Source organism: Ochotona curzoniae, unplaced genomic scaffold (assembly GCF_017591425.1).
Source record: "Ochotona curzoniae isolate NIBS_2020 unplaced genomic scaffold, NIBS_Ocur_1.0 contig_3622, whole genome shotgun sequence".
NCBI classification, from domain to species: Eukaryota; Metazoa; Chordata; class Mammalia; order Lagomorpha; family Ochotonidae; genus Ochotona; species Ochotona curzoniae.
Genome location: NW_024465926.1, coordinates 10254851 through 10278151, shown reverse-complemented (window position 1 = coordinate 10278151; position 23301 = coordinate 10254851). Strand labels below are relative to the sequence as shown.

The 23301-nt window shown below is 41.8% G+C and overlaps 1 protein-coding gene across 1 annotated transcript in view; it reads left to right on the top strand.

Annotated features, from left to right (window-relative positions):
* Positions 1-23301, top strand: part of PHLPP2 (PH domain and leucine rich repeat protein phosphatase 2) — a 64187-nt gene that overhangs the window by 14885 nt on the left and 26001 nt on the right. Inside the window, exons 3-9 of the mRNA XM_040982410.1 lie at positions 3650-3783; positions 9187-9377; positions 12896-13021; positions 16063-16217; positions 17961-18107; positions 19025-19255; positions 21341-21543. Coding sequence (XP_040838344.1) covers positions 3650-3783; positions 9187-9377; positions 12896-13021; positions 16063-16217; positions 17961-18107; positions 19025-19255; positions 21341-21543 — 1187 coding nt within the window. The remainder of the gene's footprint in view (positions 1-3649; positions 3784-9186; positions 9378-12895; positions 13022-16062; positions 16218-17960; positions 18108-19024; positions 19256-21340; positions 21544-23301) is intronic.

Genomic DNA, 23301 nt, shown 5'->3' with positions numbered 1-23301 from the left:
TCCTCCTCTCTGTATATCTGACTTTGCAATAAAAAAAATAAATAAATCTTTAAAATTTGAATCCTTGGGGAACAGTAGTGACAGTTCCCCCCCAGGGAGACCTGTACTGTGGTATCAGCTGGCCTCTGCCTGGTCATATGGACACTTGAGTATTGAGCCAACTGATAGTAGCTTTTTATCTCTCAAAAATATTTTTTTTAAAAGAAAATTTCTTAGAGCATTTTGTGAATCAAGAAATCTCTGTTTCCCAGATATTGGTCTCTTGAAAAAAAAAAAAAGAGAACTCATTCCTGCTACCTAAATAAATAGATGTATTCATGTAAAAATGTATGTTCACGGAAACGCATTTGATGAAAAAAAAAAAGAGCAAAAAGAAGCATAACTATGCCTGGAGTTCAAGTTCTCTGTACCAAAATGAATTTGTCTTCTAATTCATTTCTTTACTAATGTTTCAAGTACCCAGTACTTGGAATGAAATTTATTCTTCTCTCTCATATATGTTGACAAAGGACAGTTCTGTCTAAGAGATGTAATGTGTTGATAGTTTTGTTGCAGTGACTGGCTGGTTTGGAGAGAAATTGCCGATCGGTGTATTTGAGTTTAGGTTTGCATGAACTGTAGCAGCCAGACAGAACTCTCATGTTATCCCCTCATCTCCCTCAAGCAGCAGCAGCAGCAGCAGCAGTTCAGGTGCTGAGCAGGGCTCCTCGTTGCCTGCCTTACTCCCTCCTGTGCCTGTTTTGCAGTACACATAATTTCTCTTTGATTTGTGAGAGATTTAACAAATCACTAATTACGAGGCTGTTAAAATTTTGGAGCTTTGAAACACAAAATTGAGCTGTAAACATATTCCAGCATTTCCCTCCCCCATATTCTCTACTCTTAAGCAGATGAGTTTAATGAGAAAGTACAATTAGTCCCAAATTTTACTTGTTTTTGTACTTGAAATATTACTTGTTTACTTATTTATGCTAAATTAATGAAAACAGATGTCAGGCTTCTCTTCATTTTTTTCTCTCCCACCATGGAAAACACTTTCTATAGATGATGCTTCATAAAGAGGATTTACAAAATCTACAGCCTTTTTTTTTTTTTTAAAGATTTATTTGTTGGAAAAACAGATTAGACTTATGGAGAGAGGGAGAGACAGAGCGCAAAATCTTCTATCTGCTGGTTTACTATTGAGTTTTGAAAGGAAAATCATCTGGTGTAGTTTTACAGCATTTTCTTCTAAATTATCTATATTATAGCAAGGATGGGCATTTGACCTAGTGGTGAAGGTGTCCGTTAGCCCATGTTGGGGTTCCTGGGTTATTTGTTTTGTTTTTCTTTGTTTTTAAAGATTTATTTATTTTTATTTGGAAATGTAGATTTACAGAGAGAAGGAGAGACAAAGAAAGATCTCTTATCCACTGATTCACTGCCCAAGTAGCCACAGTGGCTCGAGCTGAGCCGATTTAAAGCCAGGCGCCAGAAGCTTCTTTTGAGTCTCCCAAATGGGTACAGATTCCCAAGGCTTTGGGCCGCCCTCCATGGCTTTGTGGGACATCTTACTCTGCTTTCTGAGCAATATGCAGGGAGTTGAGTGGAAGTGGAGCAGCCGTGACATGAATCAGACAGAATCCTGTATGGGATTCTGGCATTTGGAGGTGGAGGACTAACCAGTTGAATCAACATGTTGGCTCCAGGGGTGCCTGAGTTTGATACCTGATACAGACACTGCGAACCAGCCAGGTATTGCCTTATATGTTTGGGTTCCCCCTATCTGTGTGGGAGAGCGGATTTGGGTTCCTAGCTCCTCACTTTGGCCTGGACCCAGCCCCTAACCCCTCTGGGTATTTGGGCAGTGAACCAGCAGATGGGAACTTGTTCTGTTTATCTGTCTCTATCTTTGAAAAGAAAAACAATTACTTATGACAGATAGTTCTTATTCTCTGAAAAATTTATTTATGTATTTAATAGGCAAGGAGATAAAGAACTCCTGTTTTCTGGTTCAGCCCTCAATTGTCTATATTGGCCCCCAACTGCAGCCTGAGGGAGGGGCTGAGAACTCAGTCCGTCTCTTCATGTGGCTGGCAGGGACCCAAGCAGTTCACCCGTCATCAGTGAGCCCTGGGATGTTCAATTGCAAGAACTTGGAGTCAGAAATGGAGCCGGTGTCAATCCCAGGTGTCGAACCTGGTTGCTCTGATATGGGATGAGGGTGTCTGACCTGCAAGGCCAAACGCCCATCCCAAGAATCCTTCCCAAATTCTTGAGGATGTGCACATAGGCTTTCAGTATTTGGTTTTTAGTTATTGTGTCAGGTGGGGGAAATACTCTGATTTTATTCAAATTAAAATATTCTAAAACTAACATTTTTGAATTGTTGAACACTTAATGGTGTGATATTTTGCTAAGCCCTTAACATACTATGCCATGTTTTGGTAAGTCAGTACAATCCTATGAATTAGGTGCTATTGTTATTCCCATTGTACCAGTGAGAAATTTAATATAAAGTTAACTAACTGATACAGGGATTTGTTGGTAAGTGGCAGAACTGGTAACATTTAGTCATTCTGACTTTTACAGTCTGTATTCGTAGTATTTCATGGTATTTATAATTTTGCTTTTTATAATGATAAAAACATTGTAAAAAATCTGCCTTTTCATTTTATGATGTATTCCACTCTATCAGAATAATGATGATCATTTTTGGTTTTTATTCGGGGTTTTTATTCATATTTAAGGTGTGTGTGATTCAGAGTGTATTGTCACCAGAGACCATGAATGCTTACTAAGCATTTGGTTTTTACTTTGGCTTTCAATCAAGATCATGTAATAGAATTGCTTTATAGGGGAATGATTAAGCTATTCATTTCTAGTTATTACAGAAGAATCATCTATGAAACTTGTGGAAATATCTCTTTTAGAATCATCTATGAAATTTGTGGAAATATCTATTTTCTGGGCTGTAATAGGCAGTCCCAAATCCTGTATTTATAAGCTGTGTAACTAATATGAACTTATTTGTGGCCAGTGTAATGTTTTCTATCTCAGTTTTGTTTTTAAGTTTGGATGTTAGGTTCTCAAAAGACCTTGTAGGAGTATAAGATATATATATTTTTTAAAGTTTATTTATTTATTTAAAAGAGAGAGAGAGAGCAACAGTGAGAGATTATCATCCACTGGGTCACTGCCCAGATGGCTGCAAAAGTTGGACCCGGCTTGGTCCGAGGCCAAGAACCAGAAGTTTCTTCTGGGTCTTCCACGTGAGTGCAGGGGCTCAAACCTGGGCAATTCTCAGTTGCTTTCTCATGCATATTAGCAGCGAATTGGGTTGGCAGTGGAGTAGCTGGGATTCAAATTGATGCCCATATGGGATGCAAGGGCTATAGGTGGTAGGTTTATCTGCTGGGCCACAGTGCCAGCCCTAGAAAGTTCTTAATTTCTACTTTGGTAAGTATCAATAGATGTAACCTGTGTAAACACAAGCCATTTGGGGTTCTCAAAAAGATTTTTGGGTGACCAAAAACCTTGAAAGTCACATGTGATATGAAGAAAAATCTTGATGAAAAAATAAAAATCAGAATTATATGGAAAGGTTAAATAGTTAAACGAAGTATTTTTATTACTTATCGAATATTTTTCTTCTGAATTGTGCAAACAGGAGACTGGAGCCTGCTGAACGACCTCTTCAGATTGTCCATGATTACTTGTCCAGGCTGGGATTCGAGGACCCCGTGCGCATACAGGAGGAGGCCAGAAATCCTGACCTCGGCTGTATGATCCGATTCTATGGTGGTAAGAATTTATCAGTGGCTTTGTGGATATGTTCACTACCTTTAAGTGGGTCATTGGTTCCTCTGTCTTCAGATTTTAAAGAATATGTTATCAGAAGCTATTTTGAGGACAGTTAACTGTTATAGTTGAAAACAAGCAAACTACAGTGTTAACAAGAGGTCAGTGGTGAAGCTGAAAGGAAAACTTAAATATGTTAGCCAAAAGTATCATTTTTTTTTTTTTGTTAAAGGTTGTTTGTGTATTTATTTGGAAGGCAGTTTGACAAGGGAGAAAGAGCTTCTATCTTCCAGTCACTCCCCAAATGCCTGCAGCCCCTAGAGCTGGGTCAGGAGCCAGCAACTCTATCCTGGTCCCTCATGTACCAAGAAACCCAAGAGTTTGAGCCATCATCAGTTGCCTCTCACATGTGTTATCAGGAAACTGGATTGGAAATGAAGGAACAGATACTTGAACCAGGCTTCAATGTAAGATGCACATGTCCCAAGCAATGATGTAACTCCCATGCTACCAGTGCCCGCCCTGCTCTCTGTTCTTGTGTTTTGCTGATTTGATGTTCATTTTAAACAGTGGGAATTCTTGAGTGGTAAAATATTGTAAGTAGGAAGTATAAATAAGAGCCTTTACTGGTTCATGTTGAGAGAATACCTGCGAGATTTAAGGTGAATCACAAGAATCTTATAATTTGAAGAACACAAGCTTGCTATCATAAAATGTGGTTTAAAAAAAAAGGCCTTGGAGCAGTAACGTACCTTGTACTTGATTGTAATTGAGTTTGCATTCTTCTGTATATGTTTCACTTTATAGAGGAAAAGTTGAGTTGTGAGGTGCCAGTAGGCTACTTTTTACTCATGATTTTTACATTCACTTGCATTGCTTAGTGATCAGCTTTTTTTGGTTTTGGTTTGTTTTTTAAAGTTTTTGAAATTTATTTTTATTGGAAAGTCAGATATACATAGAGGAGGAGAGACAGAGAGGAAGATCTTCCGTCCATTAATTCACTCCTCACATGACCACAATGGCCAATGCTATGCCGATCTGAAACCAGGAGCCAGGAGCCTCCTCCAGGTCTCCCACGTGGGTGCAGGGTCCCAAGGCTTTGGGACGTCCTCGACTGCTTTCCCAGGCCACAAACAGGGAGCTGGATGGGAAGTGGAGCTGCCAGGATTAGAACTGGCGCCCATATGGGATCCTGGCACTTTCAAGGCAAGGACTTTAGCCACTAGGCCACGCTGCCGGGCCCCAGTGATCAGCTTAATGCCACTGATTTTTCTACCAGCATTTTATAAGATAGACTATGAGGAGGATCTTAATATAACCATAAAAGGCAGAATACCCATTTGTAGTATTTACATTTTGAGAAGTTTTAAGTAGCAAACCTCTGCAAGTATGAGCTCTGCTACCTTAGAGAAGCTAGTATCATCTAAGTGAGAATATTATGTTCAAGAAAGGGGTTTGCAGTTACTATATTATTGTGCTGCACCACCCCTGAGAACCTTGTGAAATAAAAGGATAGTAGAGGGCCCGGCGCGGTGGCGCAGTGGTTAAGGTCCTTGCCTTGCACGCCCGGGATCCCATATGGGCGCCAGTTCTGGCCCCTCTTCCCATCCAGCTCCCTGCTTGTGGCCTGGGAAAGCAGTCGAGGACAGCCCAAAGCTTTGGGACCCTGCACCCACGTGGGAGACCCGGAAGAGGCTCCTGGCTTCGGACCAGTATAGCATCGGCTGTTGCGCTCACTTGGGGAGTGAATCATCGGACGGAAGATCTTCCTCTCTGTCTCTCTTCTCTGTATATCCGCCTTTCCAATAAAAATAAAATAAATCTTTAAAAAAAAAAAAAAAGGATAGTAGATATTTGTTTCGCAGTTTCTGTGGGTTGGGTATCTGCAGGGTTCTGGCCTGAGTCTCAGGACATTGGAGTCATCCGAAGACTTGAGTGGGGTGGAAGATTGGCATGATTCATGCATGTGGCTGTTAGCACGGCATTTCAGTTGCTCTTCACAACATGGCATGTCACCTCCTCAGTGCGGACAGGCACACGCTGACACGTGCTTGCACGCACGCAGAGGCCTCCAAACAAAGAAGCAAGTCACTGAACAGCTTGTACTATACAAGGGGCATTAAGCTCTAGGTTTTTTTTTTTTTTTAAAAAAAACATTTATTTGTTTAATTTAAAACACACACACACGCACAGAGAAATACAGAGATCTTCTGTCCATTGGCTCACTCTCCAAAATACCATCAAGAGTTGAGATTGTGCCAGCCCAGAGCTGGAGGTGAGAACTCAGTCTGGGTCTCCCGCGTATGTGACAGGGATCCATCATCTGCTGCCTGTCAAGATGTGTTTTAACAGGAAGCTGGAAGTGAAAGTGGTGCCAATGGAATGTGGGCGTCCACGCAGCCCCTCCCCCCTTAAAGATATTTTTAAATTTTATTTGAAAGGCAAATTTATGTAGAGAGAAGGAGAGACAGAAAGAACAAGAGATGTTCCACTGGCTGATTCAGTCCCTGCATGGCCACAATGGCTGGCGCTGGGTCCATCTGAAGCCAGGAGCCGGGACCTTCCTCTGGGTCTCCCATGTGGGTGCGGGGATATAAGAACTTGGATCATCTCCCACTGCTTTGCTAGTTGTGTTAGCAGGGAGCTGGATTGGAAGTGGAGTAGTAAGTACTTGAACCTGCCCTGCAAGTGAGATACCCATCCCGCAGGTGGAGGCTTAACCCAACCAAGCAACTTTTTAACTGTTGAGCCAAATGCCCACTCAAGGCTCAAACTTCTTTCAAAAGATTTTGTGGATATACCATGGAATCATCAGAAAAAAATAATCTTGCTTTTCACTGTTGTCATATCCTGAATCCAAAGGCACCAAAATGAACAGGAAGAAAGGTACTTTGGAGGTAGTTTCTCTAAAGCAAATAGCTTAGCAATCAGGCTTAACTATATCATGTGCAGAATCCTCGGTGAGTGAGCTCATTTAGAATATATAATTAATGAGGCCACAGTCATGGGTTCCTAAGTTCATTCCATGTATTATTGTGTTCTCTGGGTAGAAAAGGTGTCTGCTCTCCCAGGCAGTCAGTGGGAAGTGCTGGGGTATCAGTTTTGATGGAGAGGGTGTGCAGGGCTGGGTGTCTGTGTGTGTTGGGGGCGGGGTATGTGTGTGGCAGTGGGAGAATGGGGTGAGAGGAACAGAGTCTCAGTGCAGATGAATGATGTGAAAGCCATGGCTGCGCCTGAGTGGGAAGCATGAGTAACCATACAGGGATGAGGGAGCGTATTAATCTACCTCTTCTTGTGTGTGAGGAAAGGTTGTTACGGGGAAAAGATGTGTGTGATTTGCTAGAGAAAATGTAGTTCTGGCTCTGTGTCCAGCTCGGGCAGCATGGCTCCCCATCTGAACATCTAATCCTGGACCACATTCTTTGCATACATTGCTTAAGACCGTTTGTCTGAGGAGCATAAACACATCAGAAGGAGCTAGGCATGAAAGGATCACCTGGTATGCTTATTCATTTAAAGTTCAGCAACAGGTGACAGTCAGCCGTGTGACTTAGCGGAGCCTAGCGATTCTTCCGTGCCAGAGTGGAATTGGGTGTGAGTGCCCAGGCACAGCGTGTGTCTCCACCCTGGTCGCAGTGAGGTGTGCCCCTGTGCTGCGCTCTTAGATGGCGTGGGTGGAGCTGACGCACGCCACTTTCATTCCTGATTCCTAAAGCCTCCCAAGTGTGCTTCTCAGTATATTTTCCTCTGTCCTGGGTTGGGATGGCAACAAGTGACAGTATTTATAGTGAAGTGTTAAAAATGGCATCAAACCCAAGTTTCTGAATAACGCTGGACATCTGGAATGCCCCCTTAACAGAATCAAGTTTTTGTTGTCCTTGATTGCTCATCTTACATTTGTTGTAGTGGCTTAAACTACTGTGATTATTAATACAGAATATATACATATATGGCAGAAATATAAAGAGAAAATGATTTTTAAAATACTTATGTTTGGAAAGCAAAATGAGAGAGAGAATGGCAGATCTTTCATCTAGCAGTTCACTTCCCAAGTGGCCCCCAGCAGCTGGGGGAGGGCTGGGCTGAAGCCAGGGGCTTCTTCCGGGTCTAAAGAACTCAATCCATGAGGAGAATTTAGAATGTGAAACTGGCTCACTGCCCTGATGGCTGCAGTCGCTAGAGTTAGGTTGGTCAAAAGTCAGGATCCAGGAACTTCTGAGTATATTCCATTTGGGTGCAGGTACCCAAGGACTTGGGCCATCTTCTCCTGCTTTACCAGGCACATTAACAGAGAGAGCTGAATACAAAGTGAAGCAGCCTGAACTGGAACTAGTGCCCATATGGTACACCAGCTCTGTAGGTGAAGGCTTAAGCTGCCATGCCACAGCACCAGCTCCAGGAAGGAGAAACTGTGATATACTCGTGACACTTCTGCTACCATGATTGAAGCAGGTGGCTGGGATGTCATCCGTCAGTCTCCCGCGTGAGTGGCAGAGGGATGGAGGATTGTGTGTAACGCTACAGAATGCCTCTTGTCATTAGTTCTTCCCTCTGAAATGCATTAGTAATAATTGCTGTTATTTGCTCTATGCTTCTTTTGTACCTTAAAGTATGCTTAGTATTTTATATTCATTATCTTAATTTTTGTGAGTACCTCCTAAAAATACACAGTAATAAGATCCAGACTAAATGAGTGGAAAAACTAAGTGAGGCTTAAGCCCAATGTGGTAGCCTAGTGGCTAAAGTCCTTGCCTTACACACTCTGGGATCCCATATGGGTGCCAGTTCTAATCCCAGCAGGCCCGCTTCCCATCCAGCTCCCTGCTTGTGGCCTGGGAAAGCAGTAGAGGACAACCCAAAGCCTTGGGACCCTGCACCCATGTGGGAGACCCAGAAGAGGCTCCCTACTCCAAGTTGGCTCAGCTCCAGCCATTGTAGCCACTTGGGGAGTGAATCAATGGACAGAACATATTCCTCTCTTTTTCTCCTCTTCTCTGTATATCTTGCTTTCCAATAAAAATAAATCTTTAAAAACAAACAAACAAAAATCTCATTGAGGCTTAAAGTTCAAGGAAACAAAGTGGCAAGACAATTGTCAGAGTCAAGTTAGTTGGGCTCCCAAATTCGTGGTCTCAGCCACTAACTCCCTTTCTCTGCTTGTAATACATGAGGTAAGGCTCTTGGAAGAAGGATTTACAGTGGTGTCCAAGATGAGGTACTGCTTTGGAGACCAAAATTTGCAGATGCTTCCACTGTGTGAATGAAGTGAAGGATGCTCTAAGATCTCGTTTTGTAATACTTGTATTGCTTGGTTACTTATAACTAAGATTGTTGAATGTTGATGCTGCATACGTTCAGTGTTCTTCGGCTGCTTCTCTGGTTCTGAGGCACTGTTTCCTTTTTCAGAGAAACCATGCCAGATGGATCATCTGGATCGTATCCTGCTGTCTGGTATCTATAACGTGCGCAAGGGAAAGACCCAGCTGCATAAGTGGGCTGAGCGCCTCGTTGTCCTCTGTGGCACCTGCCTTATTGTTTCCTCAGTGAAGGACTGTCAGACTGGGAAGATGCACATTTTGCCTCTGGTTGGGGGAAAGGTAGGACTCACAAAACATAAATTACTATTTTCCATGCGAGCTGAAGAAAAAACTGCTTTTGCTTATCGTAGCCTTTTTTTTAGCTTTCCAGAGACGCCCCTGTGTGCATCATTAAAGATCCCCTCATCTTTAATGGGATTGGGAAATTGAAAGGCTGTCCTTGCTCTGTGTCCTGTGGCAGAGCCTTGGTGACAGGTGTGCGCTGCTGCCGCTGAGAGCACTGAGGGGATGGAGAGGGTGGTTCCCCCACCAGCTGCCTTGAGGAATGGGGAGCAGCTGCCAGTAAGCACTGCCCAGACAGCTGCTCCCTGATGTCTCCTTTGTCCCTATTCGAGTAAAATTCAGAGTTTGAGATGATCCCACTCCTGATCCAGCACCTGGGCATGATTCCTACATCTTTCCTAGAGGATTCCCCATCCCAGGGAAACAATTGCTGTACTAATCAAATGGGACAGATGAATGTAAAAGTATGCATATTTACAGGGAGGGTGCATTAGCAGGGGTCTGGATTGGAAGTGGAACAATCAGGACTTGAACTGATACCTATATGTGGTGGTGGCACTGCAGGCAAAGACTTAAGCTACCGTGCCAGGGCTCTGGTCCTGAGCATATTTTTTTTTAAAGATTTATTGTTTTATTTGAAAGTTACACACATACTTCTTTTATCTACTGGTTCACTACGTCAGTGATTGAAGTGGTCTGAGAAGTTAAGAGCCTGGAATTCCACCTGGATTTTAATATGGGTGATAGGGACCCAAAGGTGACTAGCAGGGAGCTGATTAGAAGTGGAACAGCTGGGACTTGAACCAGGGCTCACATGAGATGCTGGCATTGTAGGTGGTGAGTTAGTCTACTGTACTACAATGCTGACCCTGAGCATTTTTTTATGTGAATGTCCATAGCAGCTTGATTCAGAATAGCCCAAACCAGTCTTCCACTGATTCCTCAATTTTTTTTTTTAAATCTACAAGCTCAGTAATTGGTGAATTACTGGCAGATGTGGTATATCCATATGGTGGAATCATGCCGAACAATGACAAGGAATAGTGTATCAATACACAGAAGCTAAGGTGAATCTCAGGAGCCTGCCTGCCTGCCTTCCTTCCTTCCTTCCTTCCTTCCTTCCTTCCTCCCTTCCTTCCTTCCTTCTTTCCTCTCTTTCTTTCTCTTTCCTTCCTTCCATCCCTTCGCTTCTTTCTTTCTTTCTTTCTTTCTTTCTTTCTTTCTTTCTTTCTTTCTTTCTTTCTTTCTTTCTTTCTTTCTTTCTTTCTCTTTCTCTTTCTCTTTCTCTTTCTCTCTCCTTCCTTCCTTCCTTCTTCTTTTTCTCTCTCTTTTGTTCTCTTTCTCTCTTTCTTTCTTTGACTTACACGAAGGTTGTGTAATTTCCATTGGTTGACTGCCTAGATGGCTGCAGTGGCCAGAGCTGGGCTAGCCTAGAGCCAGGGGCCTGATCCAGATTTCCCGTGTGGGTGCAGGGGCCCAAGGACTTGGTCCGTATTTTGCTGCTCTCCCAGGCTATTAGCAAATAGCTGGATTGGAAGTGGAGCAACTGGGACTCATACTGCTGGCATTGCAGGCAGCAGCTTTTTACTCATTAGGTTATAACACTGCCTCTCAGAAGCATTATTCCAAGGGAAAGAAGCGTGGTGCAAAAGTTCATTTATTATTTTGACTTCATTTTTATGAAATTCTGAAAGAACTAAAACTGTAGTACTTGAAAACAGATCAGTGGTGGCTGGAGTAGGAAGGGAAGAGATTGCAGAGGGCTATTCAGCAAATTTTGAGGTTCATGGGTTTACATATTCTACTTGATTACAAAAAAAATCAAACTATGATTTTAGAATCAGTGATGGTTTTAAATATGTGAATTTTATTTTATTTTAAAAATTTACATTTACTTATTTGAAAGGCAAAGTTACATAGAAAAGAAGAGAGTGAAATTGAAATTGATTGATCTTTCATCTTTTGATTCACTCCCCAAATGGCCACAAAGGCTAGAACTGAGCCAATCTAAAACCAGGAACCTTTTCCAGGTGTCATACAAGAGTTCAGGGGCCAAGGCTTTGTACCATTCTCCTCCTGCTTTCCTGGGCCACAAGCAGGGAGCTGGATGGGAAATGGAATATCCAGGGTTTAACTAGAGCCCGTATGGGATGCTGGCTCCATAGGTGGTAGCTTAGGCTACTGTGCCACTGTGCTGGCCCTAAAACCCATTAATTTTATTTTAGATAAGTTATATCTCAAAAGAACTGATCTTCCTCAGAAGCTTAACACACAAAGCATTAGTACAGCTGGAGTGGCTCACCACAGAATTTTACTATAAATATTTACTAGTTACATTGTTGTAGTTACCTAATGGTATAGCCCAAACATATATAATGCAAAATTAACTTTATTACTCCTAAAATTTCTCTCTCTTTTTTTTTAAAGATTTATTTTATTTTTATTGGAAAGGCGGATATACAGAGAGGAGAGACAGAGAGAAAGATCTTCCGTCCAATGATTCACTCCCCAAGTGAGCACAACGGCCGATGCTATGCCGATCTGAAGCCAGGAGCCTCTTCCGGGTCTCCCACGAGGGTCCCAAAGCTTTGGGCCGTCCTGCCACAAGCAGGGAGCTGGAAGGGAAGTGGGGTTGCAGGGATTAGAACCAGTGCCCATATGGGATCCCGGGTGTGCAAGGCGAGGACCTTAACCACTGCACCACCACGCCAGGCCCTACTCCTAAAAATTTTTAAATCTAGTGGAAGATTTATTAACCTTTTCTCTGTATGTAGCATTATATGCAATGCTTTACTGTGTCAAACATTTCATAATAAAACATTTAAGGAACATCATTCTAAAACAATATCTATTTTTCATTTATGGAGCAAACCAGCAGATGAAACATCTTTGTCTTTCCTGCTCTTTGTAAATCTGCCTTTCCAATAAATAAATAAATAAATAAATAAAAGAAAGAATAAAAGAAAAGGTCCTTTATTTTGACACAAATTTAATCAGTTGAAAAAATGGTTATGTTCTATGACCATCAAAGTTATGAAGTAATTTTTAGTGAATCTTTTTAATGTGATTCTTTTTTAGCTGGCACCAGAAACCTAAACATTTACAAAGCATGACTTGTAAGTTTCCAGTTGAATTGCCAAGATTTGGTGTATGTGATGCAAAAGCGAGATGGCAAAGATGTAGCACAAGGTTTAAGAAGCCTGTGTTCTCACCAGCACTGTATGGATTGGTTGTTGGAATTCGAACAAGAGTTTCTTAAGATGGGTGTTTTTGTGCTGTAAGTGCCCATAACCATTCCAAAAGGGAACAGGAGAGGTTTTTGCCTCTTTCCATAGGCCTAGTAGGGAAAAAAAAAAAGGTTTCAATGCGATTTAAGAAAGCTTGGTAAAGTGTACTCTTTGGGTATGTTGGTGATTCTTTGGCAGGTGGAACCTATCTTTTTCTTAGTTAGGTTTTTGCTTTTTGATGAGGCCAGGTTCTGAGAGGTTCTGCTTTTCCCCTCTGCTTTGTTTCAGATAGAAGAAGTGAAGCGCCGGCAGCACTCCCTTGCCTTCAGCTCAGCTGGAGCCCAAGCCCAGACCTATCACGTCAGCTTCGAGACTCTGGCTGAGTACCAGAGGTGGCAGCGGCAAGCATCCAAGGTGAGAAGCGTCAAAATGTCCCGATGGGATAAGAATGCGGAAGCCAAATATTACGTATTTTGAAACTGAACCTACTGCTGAGAAAGTGAATCATACTTCGTAATTCCTATCTAGGCCTTTTTGAATATATGATGAATAGAGTCATGGAATTCCACCAGGTCCTTAACTAATTTCAGTACTCATATTTGCATGACAAAATGCTGTTGAAAAGGTTTTTTGGGTGGATTTATTTCCACCTTCTCTGTGAGATAGGACCTTGGAAAGAATGATGATGTAATCAGGTTTGGCCCTTGAAGAAATTGAGACCCATGAGATTTATAAGACTTTCCTTGAACACAGTAGTCAGCAGCGTTTGATGGATCGAGCTGTTCATTGCCTGGCATCCTAGTGTGTCTTGGTTTGTGCAGATGAGAACAGCTTTGAAGACTACTTCACATCTGAATTGATTGGTGGGGCATTAACCCGTGATTTTGTCCTAACCCACTATTCTTACATGCTGGGAAAAATTGTTTTTTCAGTGTAACTTATGCTTTTTAGCCTTTAACAGTGAACTATGGGAGCAGGTATTTGAGGCATCAGTCAGAGTGGCATTTGGGATAGCCACTTCAATATGCCTAGTATAATGAGTAATGTCCCTCTGCTTCTGATCCAGCTTCCTGCTAATGTGTTCCCTAAGAGACAACGGCTGATGGCCCAAGCACTTGGGTTCCTAAGTTACACTCTCCTGCCTTCAGCCTTTGCCCTGGCCATGTGGGGAGTGAGCCAGAGATGGGTGATCTTTCCAAATAATTTTTAAAAACACACACTACTAGAAAGTTAGATTGTGATTTTCAGGTTTTCTTCTTCTCCTGACCATCTTCTTATTCTTTATCAATTTATTTTAAAATTTTCATCTACTGGTTCACTCTCCAAATAGCCATGGCAGCCTGAACTGAGAGCTTATCTGAACTCAGGAGTCTCTTCTGGTCTTCCACATGGATGCAGGGGCTGAAAGACTTGAGCCATTTTTGCTGTTTTCCTAGGATATAAGCAGGGAGCTAGATAAGAAGTGCAGAGCCAGGACACAAATTGGTACCAGTCTGCTAATTCACTCTCTCAAATAGCACAGAGGTCAGGGATGGACCAGGCTGAAGACAAAAGCACAGAACTCCATCTGGATCTCCCACATGGTTGGCCCAAGCACCATGGGCCATTTTTGCTGCTTTCCCAGACTTGACAGCAGGTAGCTGGATCTTAAGTGCAGTAGCCAGCCTATAACTGGTGCTTTAATATGAGGCATAAGCATGTTAGAAGTAGTGTCTTGGCCCCGGCATGGTAGACTAAGTGGCTAAAGTCCTCGCCTTGAACATGCTGGGATCTCATATGGGCAATTGTTCTAATTCCAGCAGCTCTACTTTCCATCCAGCTCCTTGATTGTGGCCTGGGAAAGCAGTAGAGGACAACCCAAAGCCTTGGGACCCTGCACCCGTGTGGGAGACCTGGAAAAAACTCCTGGCTCCTGGCTTTGGATCAACTCAGCTCCAGTTGTTTCAGCTGCTTGGGGAGTGAATCATCATACGGAAGGTCTTTGTATCTGTATAATTGACTTTCCAATTAAAAAAAATTAAATAAATGAATCTTAGAGAAAAATAGTGGCTTGACCTATTGTGTCACAATGCCAGCCTCTGTCTTGGCGGCCATCAAGAAACTGGGTGTCTGACATCTGCATAGGAGACATGGATTGAGTTTGGGCTTCTGCCTTCAGTTACCAGCCCAAAGCTGTTCAGGGCATTTTGGGAGTGAACCAGTAGACTCAGTGCTGCCTCTCCTTTTGTCTTGGCACAGTGGCCTAGTGGCTAAGTCCTCTCTTTGAATGCACCAGGATCCCATATGGGTGCCGGTTCTAATCTCGGCGGCTGCAGTTCCCATCCAGCTCCCTGCTTGTGGCTTGGGAAAGCAGTCGAGGACGGCCCAAAGCCTTGGGACCCTGCACTCACGGGGGAGACCTGGAGGAAGTTCCTGGCTCTTGGCTTCGGATTGACACAGCACCGGCTGTTGCAGTCACTTGGGGAGGGGGTCAATGGTGGGAAGATCTTTCTCTCTGTCTCTCCTTCTCTCTGTATATCTGACTTTCCAATAAAAATAAATAAATCTTTTTAAAAAATTAATGATTTTCTAGTAATACTTAAAAAAAAATTATTTGAGAGGGCCCAGTGTAATGGCCAGTGGTACATACTCATCTTGCAAGCACTGGAATCCCATATTGCAACTCTTTTGGGTCCAGTTGTTCCACATCACATCCAGCTCCATGCTTATGGCATGGGAAGGCATTAGAGGATGACTCAAAGCCTTGTGACCCGGCCCCTGTATGGAAGACCCGGAGAAGCTTCTGGCTCCTGGCTTTGGATCAGCTCAGCTCTGGCCGTTGTGGCCACTTGGGGAGTGAATCATTGGTTGCAAGATCTTCCTCTCTGTCTCTCCTTCTCTGTATATCTGACTTTCCAATAAAAATAAATGAATTTGAAAAAAATCTACTCTGAATTAAGCTAACCTTACTATTAAGAAACTTCCATTGTTCTCCTGCCCTTTTAAAGTTAATATTTCTTGGGCATCTTTTATAGAGTCAGCTGTATACTGTGTATTTGATGAGTTAATTTTATCTTTCTGACAAATGTAGACATAGCACTAGAAAGTGGAAGAGTTAGTGTGGCTGCACAAGACTGCTTATTGTCATCACACTGCCTCCCAGATTTTGTAACTTATTTTGAATTGTCTCAACATTGCTACTTGCATATGATATTACCTGTATCTTTTTAATTTGCTTTTTTTAAAAAAAAAAAATTTTGTAGTTAGACTTACAGTTTACATACTTGTTTTTCAAGTAGCCATGATTTTGTACAAAGGCAAAACATAGCTAGTTGTTACTAATGAATAATTGGATCTTACCGCATTTTTATCCAGATCTTTAGAATTGGTGCTTGTGGAGTAAATGCTCTTCCATGTTGTGTGGGGTGCAGAAGTTGGGCGCTAGGTTGAGCGTTCTTCTTGCTCGCCCTGTTCAGGTGGTGTCCCAGCGCATCAGCACTGTGGATCTTTCCTGCTACAGCCTAGAGGAAGTTCCAGAGCATCTCTTCTACAGTCAAGATATCACCTACCTCAACTTGCGACACAACTTCATGCACTCTGAAAGGCCAGGGGGCCTCGACACACTCTACAGGTATGCGGAGAACAGCTTTCCAGGCCGACTTACTCAAGTGAGATTGAAATCGGTATCATAGGAGTGTCCAACTGTGAGTGAGCCTTCGTTTGTGAAGAGGAAGTAAAGTATTTTTGCTGACACAATTCTGTCACTCTCCTCTCCCCTTATAAAACAATAGATTTATGAAGTGTTGTTACGGAAACCACAAGAACTACCCTGATCAGGTTTATTTCTTTAATGTCAATCATTGACGGTGTTGCAGAACCTGCCAGGGACTCAGCATGTAGAACGTGCTTGAATTAGAAATACCACATTTAAATGACCTCAGTAAGCCTGATTGCAGGAATTTCACTCTTGCAGTCAGAGCTTTATTTTTCTTTTTTACCTGTTGCTGCCAACTCTTAAGCCTTTTCAGCTATGAAACTTCTCTCTCTGCTAATAAAGGAACCATTTCATTCCTACAGGTATGACCTACATGTTTTTTATGTCTCTTTTATTGGATTATATTCCCCATTCTTCCTCTTCCCTTCCACTTGTAAATGGGTAAGAGTGAATAAATTATGTTGTATAATCAACTGTCTGGCCCTAGGAGGAGATTACACCATTCATAGTAGTTTCAATTATGTGATAATTAAAAAGATAGTGCCCATTAAGATGACATATTTTACATACTTTCTTAATAGCTAATAATTCTAGAGTAGTTTCTGGAAACATTGTGATTTCTGGCTCATCTGATACTACATTTTTGAAAGTTTTCCAAGTATATGTAACCCTCTATTTAGATATTTTAATGGTATGGGTATGTAAAAATGAAAATGAGCTGTGGTTTTTAAGGATTTTTATTTTTAGCATTTCCTTTTCAGTTGCTTTGAAAATAGAATTATTCCATTTTGAGGGCTAAATTAAAAATTTGGAAGTCAAGACAGCAAGCCAAAAAAAAAATTAGTAAAAGGTCAGGGGAATCTGGAAATCAAAAGTTGAAAATTAATTTGAAGGAAGAGCATTGGAATGAAATGGTGTGGACTCCCGTCTGGAAGGTGATAGAGTTCACCATCATGGTGGGCAACACCTCAGCCCGAGCTGCCTGTGTTGGCATAACTGTATCATACCCCAAAGCTGAGGTGGCTGGGGCGACTTTTCTCTCTCTCTCTCTCTCTCTCTCTCTCTCTCTCTCTCTCTATCTGTCGACAAAGTAGAAGCACCAGAATGACTGTGCCTTAGTGCATCTCAGTTCATATCACATTAAAACACTGTGACACATGACATTATCCAGTTCCGTCTGCTCTTCATTTCAAATGACATTGGAGCCAGCATAATGTCAGTATGAAAAAGAAGTTACTAATAGACCAGGAATTGATACACATGTGTGCTGGCTATTCCTGAGTTAATTCTTGTAAGGCTTTGGGTATTATATGTAGAAATTTAATAATAGAAAAGATTTCAAGCATTTCAAGAATAGTTTAATATAAGAGAATGGGTCCAGCCTGCTCTGGTCTTTAGGATTTTGTGCCTTTTGAAGGAGAAGAGAGAACTTCCATCACATTAAAACTGGTTTCCTTGGTTGTGTGGTTTGTGTGTTAGTCAACCTAGCACCCTATGTTCACACACTGTTGGCATGCACTGAGTACCCAGTAAATATTTTGGGAAAACATTCTGTAATGGACATTTAAAACAGATCATCTCAGGCCGTTGATGTCTCTTGTAAAGATATGATAATAGATTTATTGAAATGCAATGTGAATTTCTAACTCTGCTCTTCAGATTCTCTCAACTGAAGGGCCTGAACTTGTCTCATAATAAACTTGGACTATTTCCTGTATCGTTGTGTGAGATCTCTACTCTGACTGAGCTCAACCTTTCCTGTAATGGATTTTATGACCTGCCAAGTCAGATTGGTAATCTGCTAAAGTAAGTATCTGGCTTTTCCTAGATTTTTCTTTTCTTTTGCTGAGTAGTGACGCATGAAGGGAGCAGCATGAGCTCCTGCAGTGGTAGATCAGTTATTAGGATTCCAGGCAGGAGGGGTTTTTGATATCAGAGACCCACATGTCTGTAGCAATACCCAGTTCCTCTAATTCAACAACAGAGGTCTTGCTTCTGATTTTGGAGGGACAAGCCATATAAGTCAGATATTAGGTTTTTCAGCCAAGAGTTAGGTGCTGTAACATTTTGTATTGATAATTCATCACATAAGTTACAATCTGTAACTGTGAGTTGCTGATGCCTGTGTGGTAGACAGCATGTGCAGATGCACACGGGGGACCTGATAGTTAACTCTTCTAGAAGACCAGCAGAGGACATTGACTGCCTTGTCAGAAGATAGAAAGCAGAGCAGGTTGAACAATTCTGGCCAAGCTTTGCAGTGTGTTCCTGGGTTTGTGGATGCAGTGAGGTGGACTTTGTCAACAGTAGACCTTGGAAACATTTTATCAACCCTTGAGCAATGAAACCAGCAACTTCTCTAAACGATCAAAACCACTCAAGTAGCACCTTTGACCTTTGGAACAGTGTTTTCCATGTTGGGATCTCTAAGGCATCATCAAAGGACTGTCCTCCATCCCAAGTTGCTGATGTAGTTTGACAGCAAGGCATGCTCCCACTTCCTCCCTGGTGGACACAGGAAAAAAAAACCTGAAACACGTCTGACCCACCTTCCTTCATCCCTGACCCTTCCCACCCTAATCAGAAGCCCACATGGGTGTACATCCCTCTCAACTGTGTAACAATGTTAAAATTTTTTTTAAAATTAAAGAATCCATAACTGTATTTTGTTTATTCCAATGAAACTTTTCATTGATATAATTAGCTTTGTTTTCTCCCTACAGCCTTCAAACCCTCTGTCTTGATGGTAACTTTCTGACAACTTTACCTGAAGAATTAGGAAATCTGCAACAACTCTCCTCCCTGGGCCTCTCCTTCAACAACTTCAGTCAGATACCTGAGGTTTATGAGAAACTCACTGTGGTAGATAAAATTGTTATGGCAGGAAATTGCCTGCAAGTCCTAAGCCTAGGAGTACTGAACAGGATGAGCCGTGTCAAGCATGTGGATTTAAGGTGAGGTCATTCTTTACTGAGGCTTCCTGTGGATTGACTGTGATGGGCCTTTACATCTTTGCTTTATAAAGGTTTCTTTAAAATGTTAGGATTTGGGGGCCAGCATTTTTATGCAGTGAGTTAAGCCAGTGCTTGTGATGCCAGCATCTCATGTGAGTATGGATTCTAGTCCCTAGTCAGTCTGGCTCCATGCTAATGTGCCTGGAAAAGCAGCAGAACCTGGTCCCGGAAATTGGGCCTCTGTTACCCACCCACATGGGAGACATAGTTGAAGTTCCAGGCTGCTGATTTCAGAAAGAAATAATTTAAGAAAGTTGGGAATGTTGTATTTCAGGGCTATGGTAAAAACTTTGTGTATTGCTCAGAAGCAGAGAGATTATGTATACAACATAGCAGACACTTTCCCATTGCCTTTGACAAAGGTTGGTCTTCTTCTTTCATTCCTTTTTTTTTTTTAGATTTATTTATTTGAAAGACAGTTACAAAGAAAGGGAAACATAGAGAAATACCTTCCATCTGTTGGTTGATTCTGCAAATGGCTACAACAGTCACAACTGGGAGGATTCAGAGCCAGGAGCTTCCTCCAGGTCTCTGACATGTGTGCAGGGACCCGAGTGCTTGGCCATTTTCTGCTGCTTTCCCAGGTGCAGGGAGCTGGATTGGAAGTGGAGCAGCCAGGATTTGGACCAGTGTCCCTAAGGGATGCTGGCAGGTGGTGGCTTTACACACTACACAATGCAGACCTGATGAAGATTATTCTCTCATCTAACCAGCAATGCTTGATGAGAATTCTCATTTCCTCACATCCTTATCTATATTGTATTTTACTAGTCTCTTTCCTTATTATCAGTCTAGTGGGTAGAAAATACTATTCCATTGGTTCAGTCAACATTTGTACTTAAGAATGAGATTAAGCATCTTTTGACATGTATGTTAGCAGTTTGTGGTTTTCCATGAACTGGATAGTTTCCCTTTTGAGTTATTTGGTTTTTTCATAATATGTATTGTTATAAAATTAAAGACTCCCTACTAGGATTTTATATTTGTTAAGATCCACCAGTGTCGCAGGTGGTTGTTTTACTTGCTATGCCATAATGCTGGCCTTAGAAATTGTTTCTTAAGATGAATTTATGTATTTAGAGAGAGGGAGGGAGCTGGAGAGGTCTTGCGTGTGCTGACATACTGCACAGACTGCTGTGATCGTCAGCACTGGGCAGTCCAGGCCAGCAGCTTCTTCTGCGTGTCTGTGTGCGTCCCAGAGCTCCAAATACTTGGGCTATCCTCAGCTGCTTTTCCCAAATCATTATCAGGGAGCTGGATCAGAAGCATTACAGCTGGGACATGAACTGGCACCTATGTTGGGTGCCAGCACCACAGGTAGAGACTTTACCTATCACACGGCACCGACCCCTTAAGAAGGAGTTTTGTTTCTAATTACAATCTTTTACTAAAGGAAGTTGCTGGCTGTTCTATCACTTGCAATAACCTGGTGATAGACCTTATGACACATCATAAGAGATACATTTATTGAAATACAGGAAAATGAGAACAGACCTACATGTAATAAATCATAATTCATATAAAGAACCAAGGAATCATTTTTTGTCATTTTCCTCAGGACTGTTCCACATGCAAACAGATTATGTTTTTCTATTAATTAATGTTATATGGGTCTTAGCATGGCAACAGGAGAAATGTAGTTCTCCCACTTTAGAGAGGCTGCTCTCCTGACCCCTTTGCACATACATGCTGGCCACAGGCTGTGTTCACCTTCTTGACCTTTGTTCCCACCTGATTTCACTAGGTATTTGAATGTAAGTCTATAACTGTGGGTATGGACATGATTTTCCTTCTTATTAGTTTATGTATTTGGCCAAGCTGGAATGTCTAAGTTAGCTGTACCTTGAGTGTTTTGTTTATGAACTCTGTGATTATTTATATAGTCTTGTCAAATACAACAAATAAATAAAATTCGTAAGTTGGTCATGAACAAGTAAAAAAGGAATATGCCTCTCCTGTTTATCTTTTGATAAGTTCACTTGATAGAATTTAATTCTGATTGTTTTCTTTATTTTGGATATTAAGGATGAATCATTTGAAAACAGTGGTTGTTGAAAATCTGGAGGGAAATAAACATATCACTTCCATGGATTTGCGGGACAATCAGCTGACAGATTTGGATCTTAGCTCCTTGTGTAGCTTGGAGCAGCTGCATTGTGAGCGGAACCAGCTGAGGGAGCTGACACTGAGTGGATTCTCCCTTCGAGCTCTCTATGCCAATTCCAACAGTGAGTTCTCTGTAATATCTCCTGCTTTTCTGTTTCTGCTCCAATGCAAGTTTTCTAAGAACAGTACCTTCTTAGCCACTCGCAAAATGGAGTCGGTAGTTTGCAGAGGCTTGTCTTTGTCCTTTAACTTTGCTGTCAACCATTATGCGTAGGAAGACATAACAAGATACTTTAAGGTTTGCCAAATATGCGTAGTGAGAGGCATTTTTTGCAAAATAATGGAGTAGTGGGTAAGCATCTTCACAATAAATCATCAGCAATAGTCTAAAGTAAAGGCTGGCAATTGTGCCACTAATCTTAAATCTGGAATCTGGCCTAATGCCTCATTTTGTGTGTGGCATCCAAGATTGTTTTTATGTTTAAAAGATTTATTTATTTGAAAGTCGGTGTTATAGAGAAGGAGGAACCAAGGCAGAGAGAGAGAGAGAGGAGCTTCTCCATTGCTGGATCATTTCCCACATGTACACAGTGGCCAGGGCTTCGGCAAACTGTTGCCAGAAACTTCATCTTAGGTGGCAGGGGCCAAAACACTCGGGCCATCCTCTTCTGCTTTACCCGAGTCGTTAACAGGGAACAGGGCAGGAAGTGAAGCCGCCAAGACAAGAACTGATGCCCATGTGGGGTGCCAGTGTTGCAAGTGGTAGCTATATTGGCAGTGCCAGCCATAAGGTTAGTTTTTTACATGGTAGGGTTAAAAAAGTTGAATGATTTTTTTAAACATATGAAAACTATATAGAATTCTAGGTTCTGTATTCATAAACACAGAGTGATCTGTTTACAGAGTGTTTACCAGTTATTGCTCTCATGTTACGATAGTGTAATTGAGTGGTAATAAAGAAATAATGTGTGGTGGCCCACAAAGCCTAAAATATTTACTATTTAAAACCTTTCACAGAAAAGTATTTGAATGCAGGTTCAAAACTGGTGCTGCCTCAGTTTTAGAATGTCAAGCACCTAGAAATATTTTTCAGTGTCAAGAGCATTATATTGGTATCATTCATCCTTTTTATGGAGAGCTCTTCCTTAAAAAAAAAAAAAAAGCACACAACAGCAGCTTTTTTCAGAGATGGACAGAGAGATTTTTCGTCCCAAAGCCTCGAGACTCTGCGAGATGGAGGAAAGCTCTCATCTTGGGATTGGTTCAGCTCCAGGTGTTGGGGCTGTCTGGGGTGTGAAGCCAGGGGATTGACAATCTTTCTCTCTTAAAAAAAAAAAAAATCTGCCTTTCCAATAAAAATAGATAAATCTTTAAAAAGAGAGTGAGATTCATTTATTTTAAAGGTAGAATTAGATGAGCTAGGCTGAAGCCAGGAGCCTGAGCTCCATTCACAACTCCCACACAGGCGGTCGGGGTCCGGGCACTGAGACTATCTCCTTCCGCTTTCCCAGGCCTCAAAGCAGGCAGCTTGATCTGGAGTAGAGTAACCCAAAGTCAAGTCCTGGGGAGACCGGCATCACTGCTGTGACTTGACTTGCGACCCGTCAATACCAGCCCCTGCTACAATCTCCTTACCATAGAAATTATAGCTGATTTTTCTGAACATAAAGAAGAAAAATGATGTTTGATTTCACCAAATGTCATATAAATCTGATATTAAGTAGTTTTATGCTCATTAAGTAAATAATTTTAGAAAGGTGATTGTGAGTATTGCCAAAGATGAATTTGATAATCATGTTCTGGAGTTCTTACATATGACCGTGAAGAGGATTCACTGGAAAAAACACCTGTGACAGTGTTAGAGAAATCAGAAATAGACG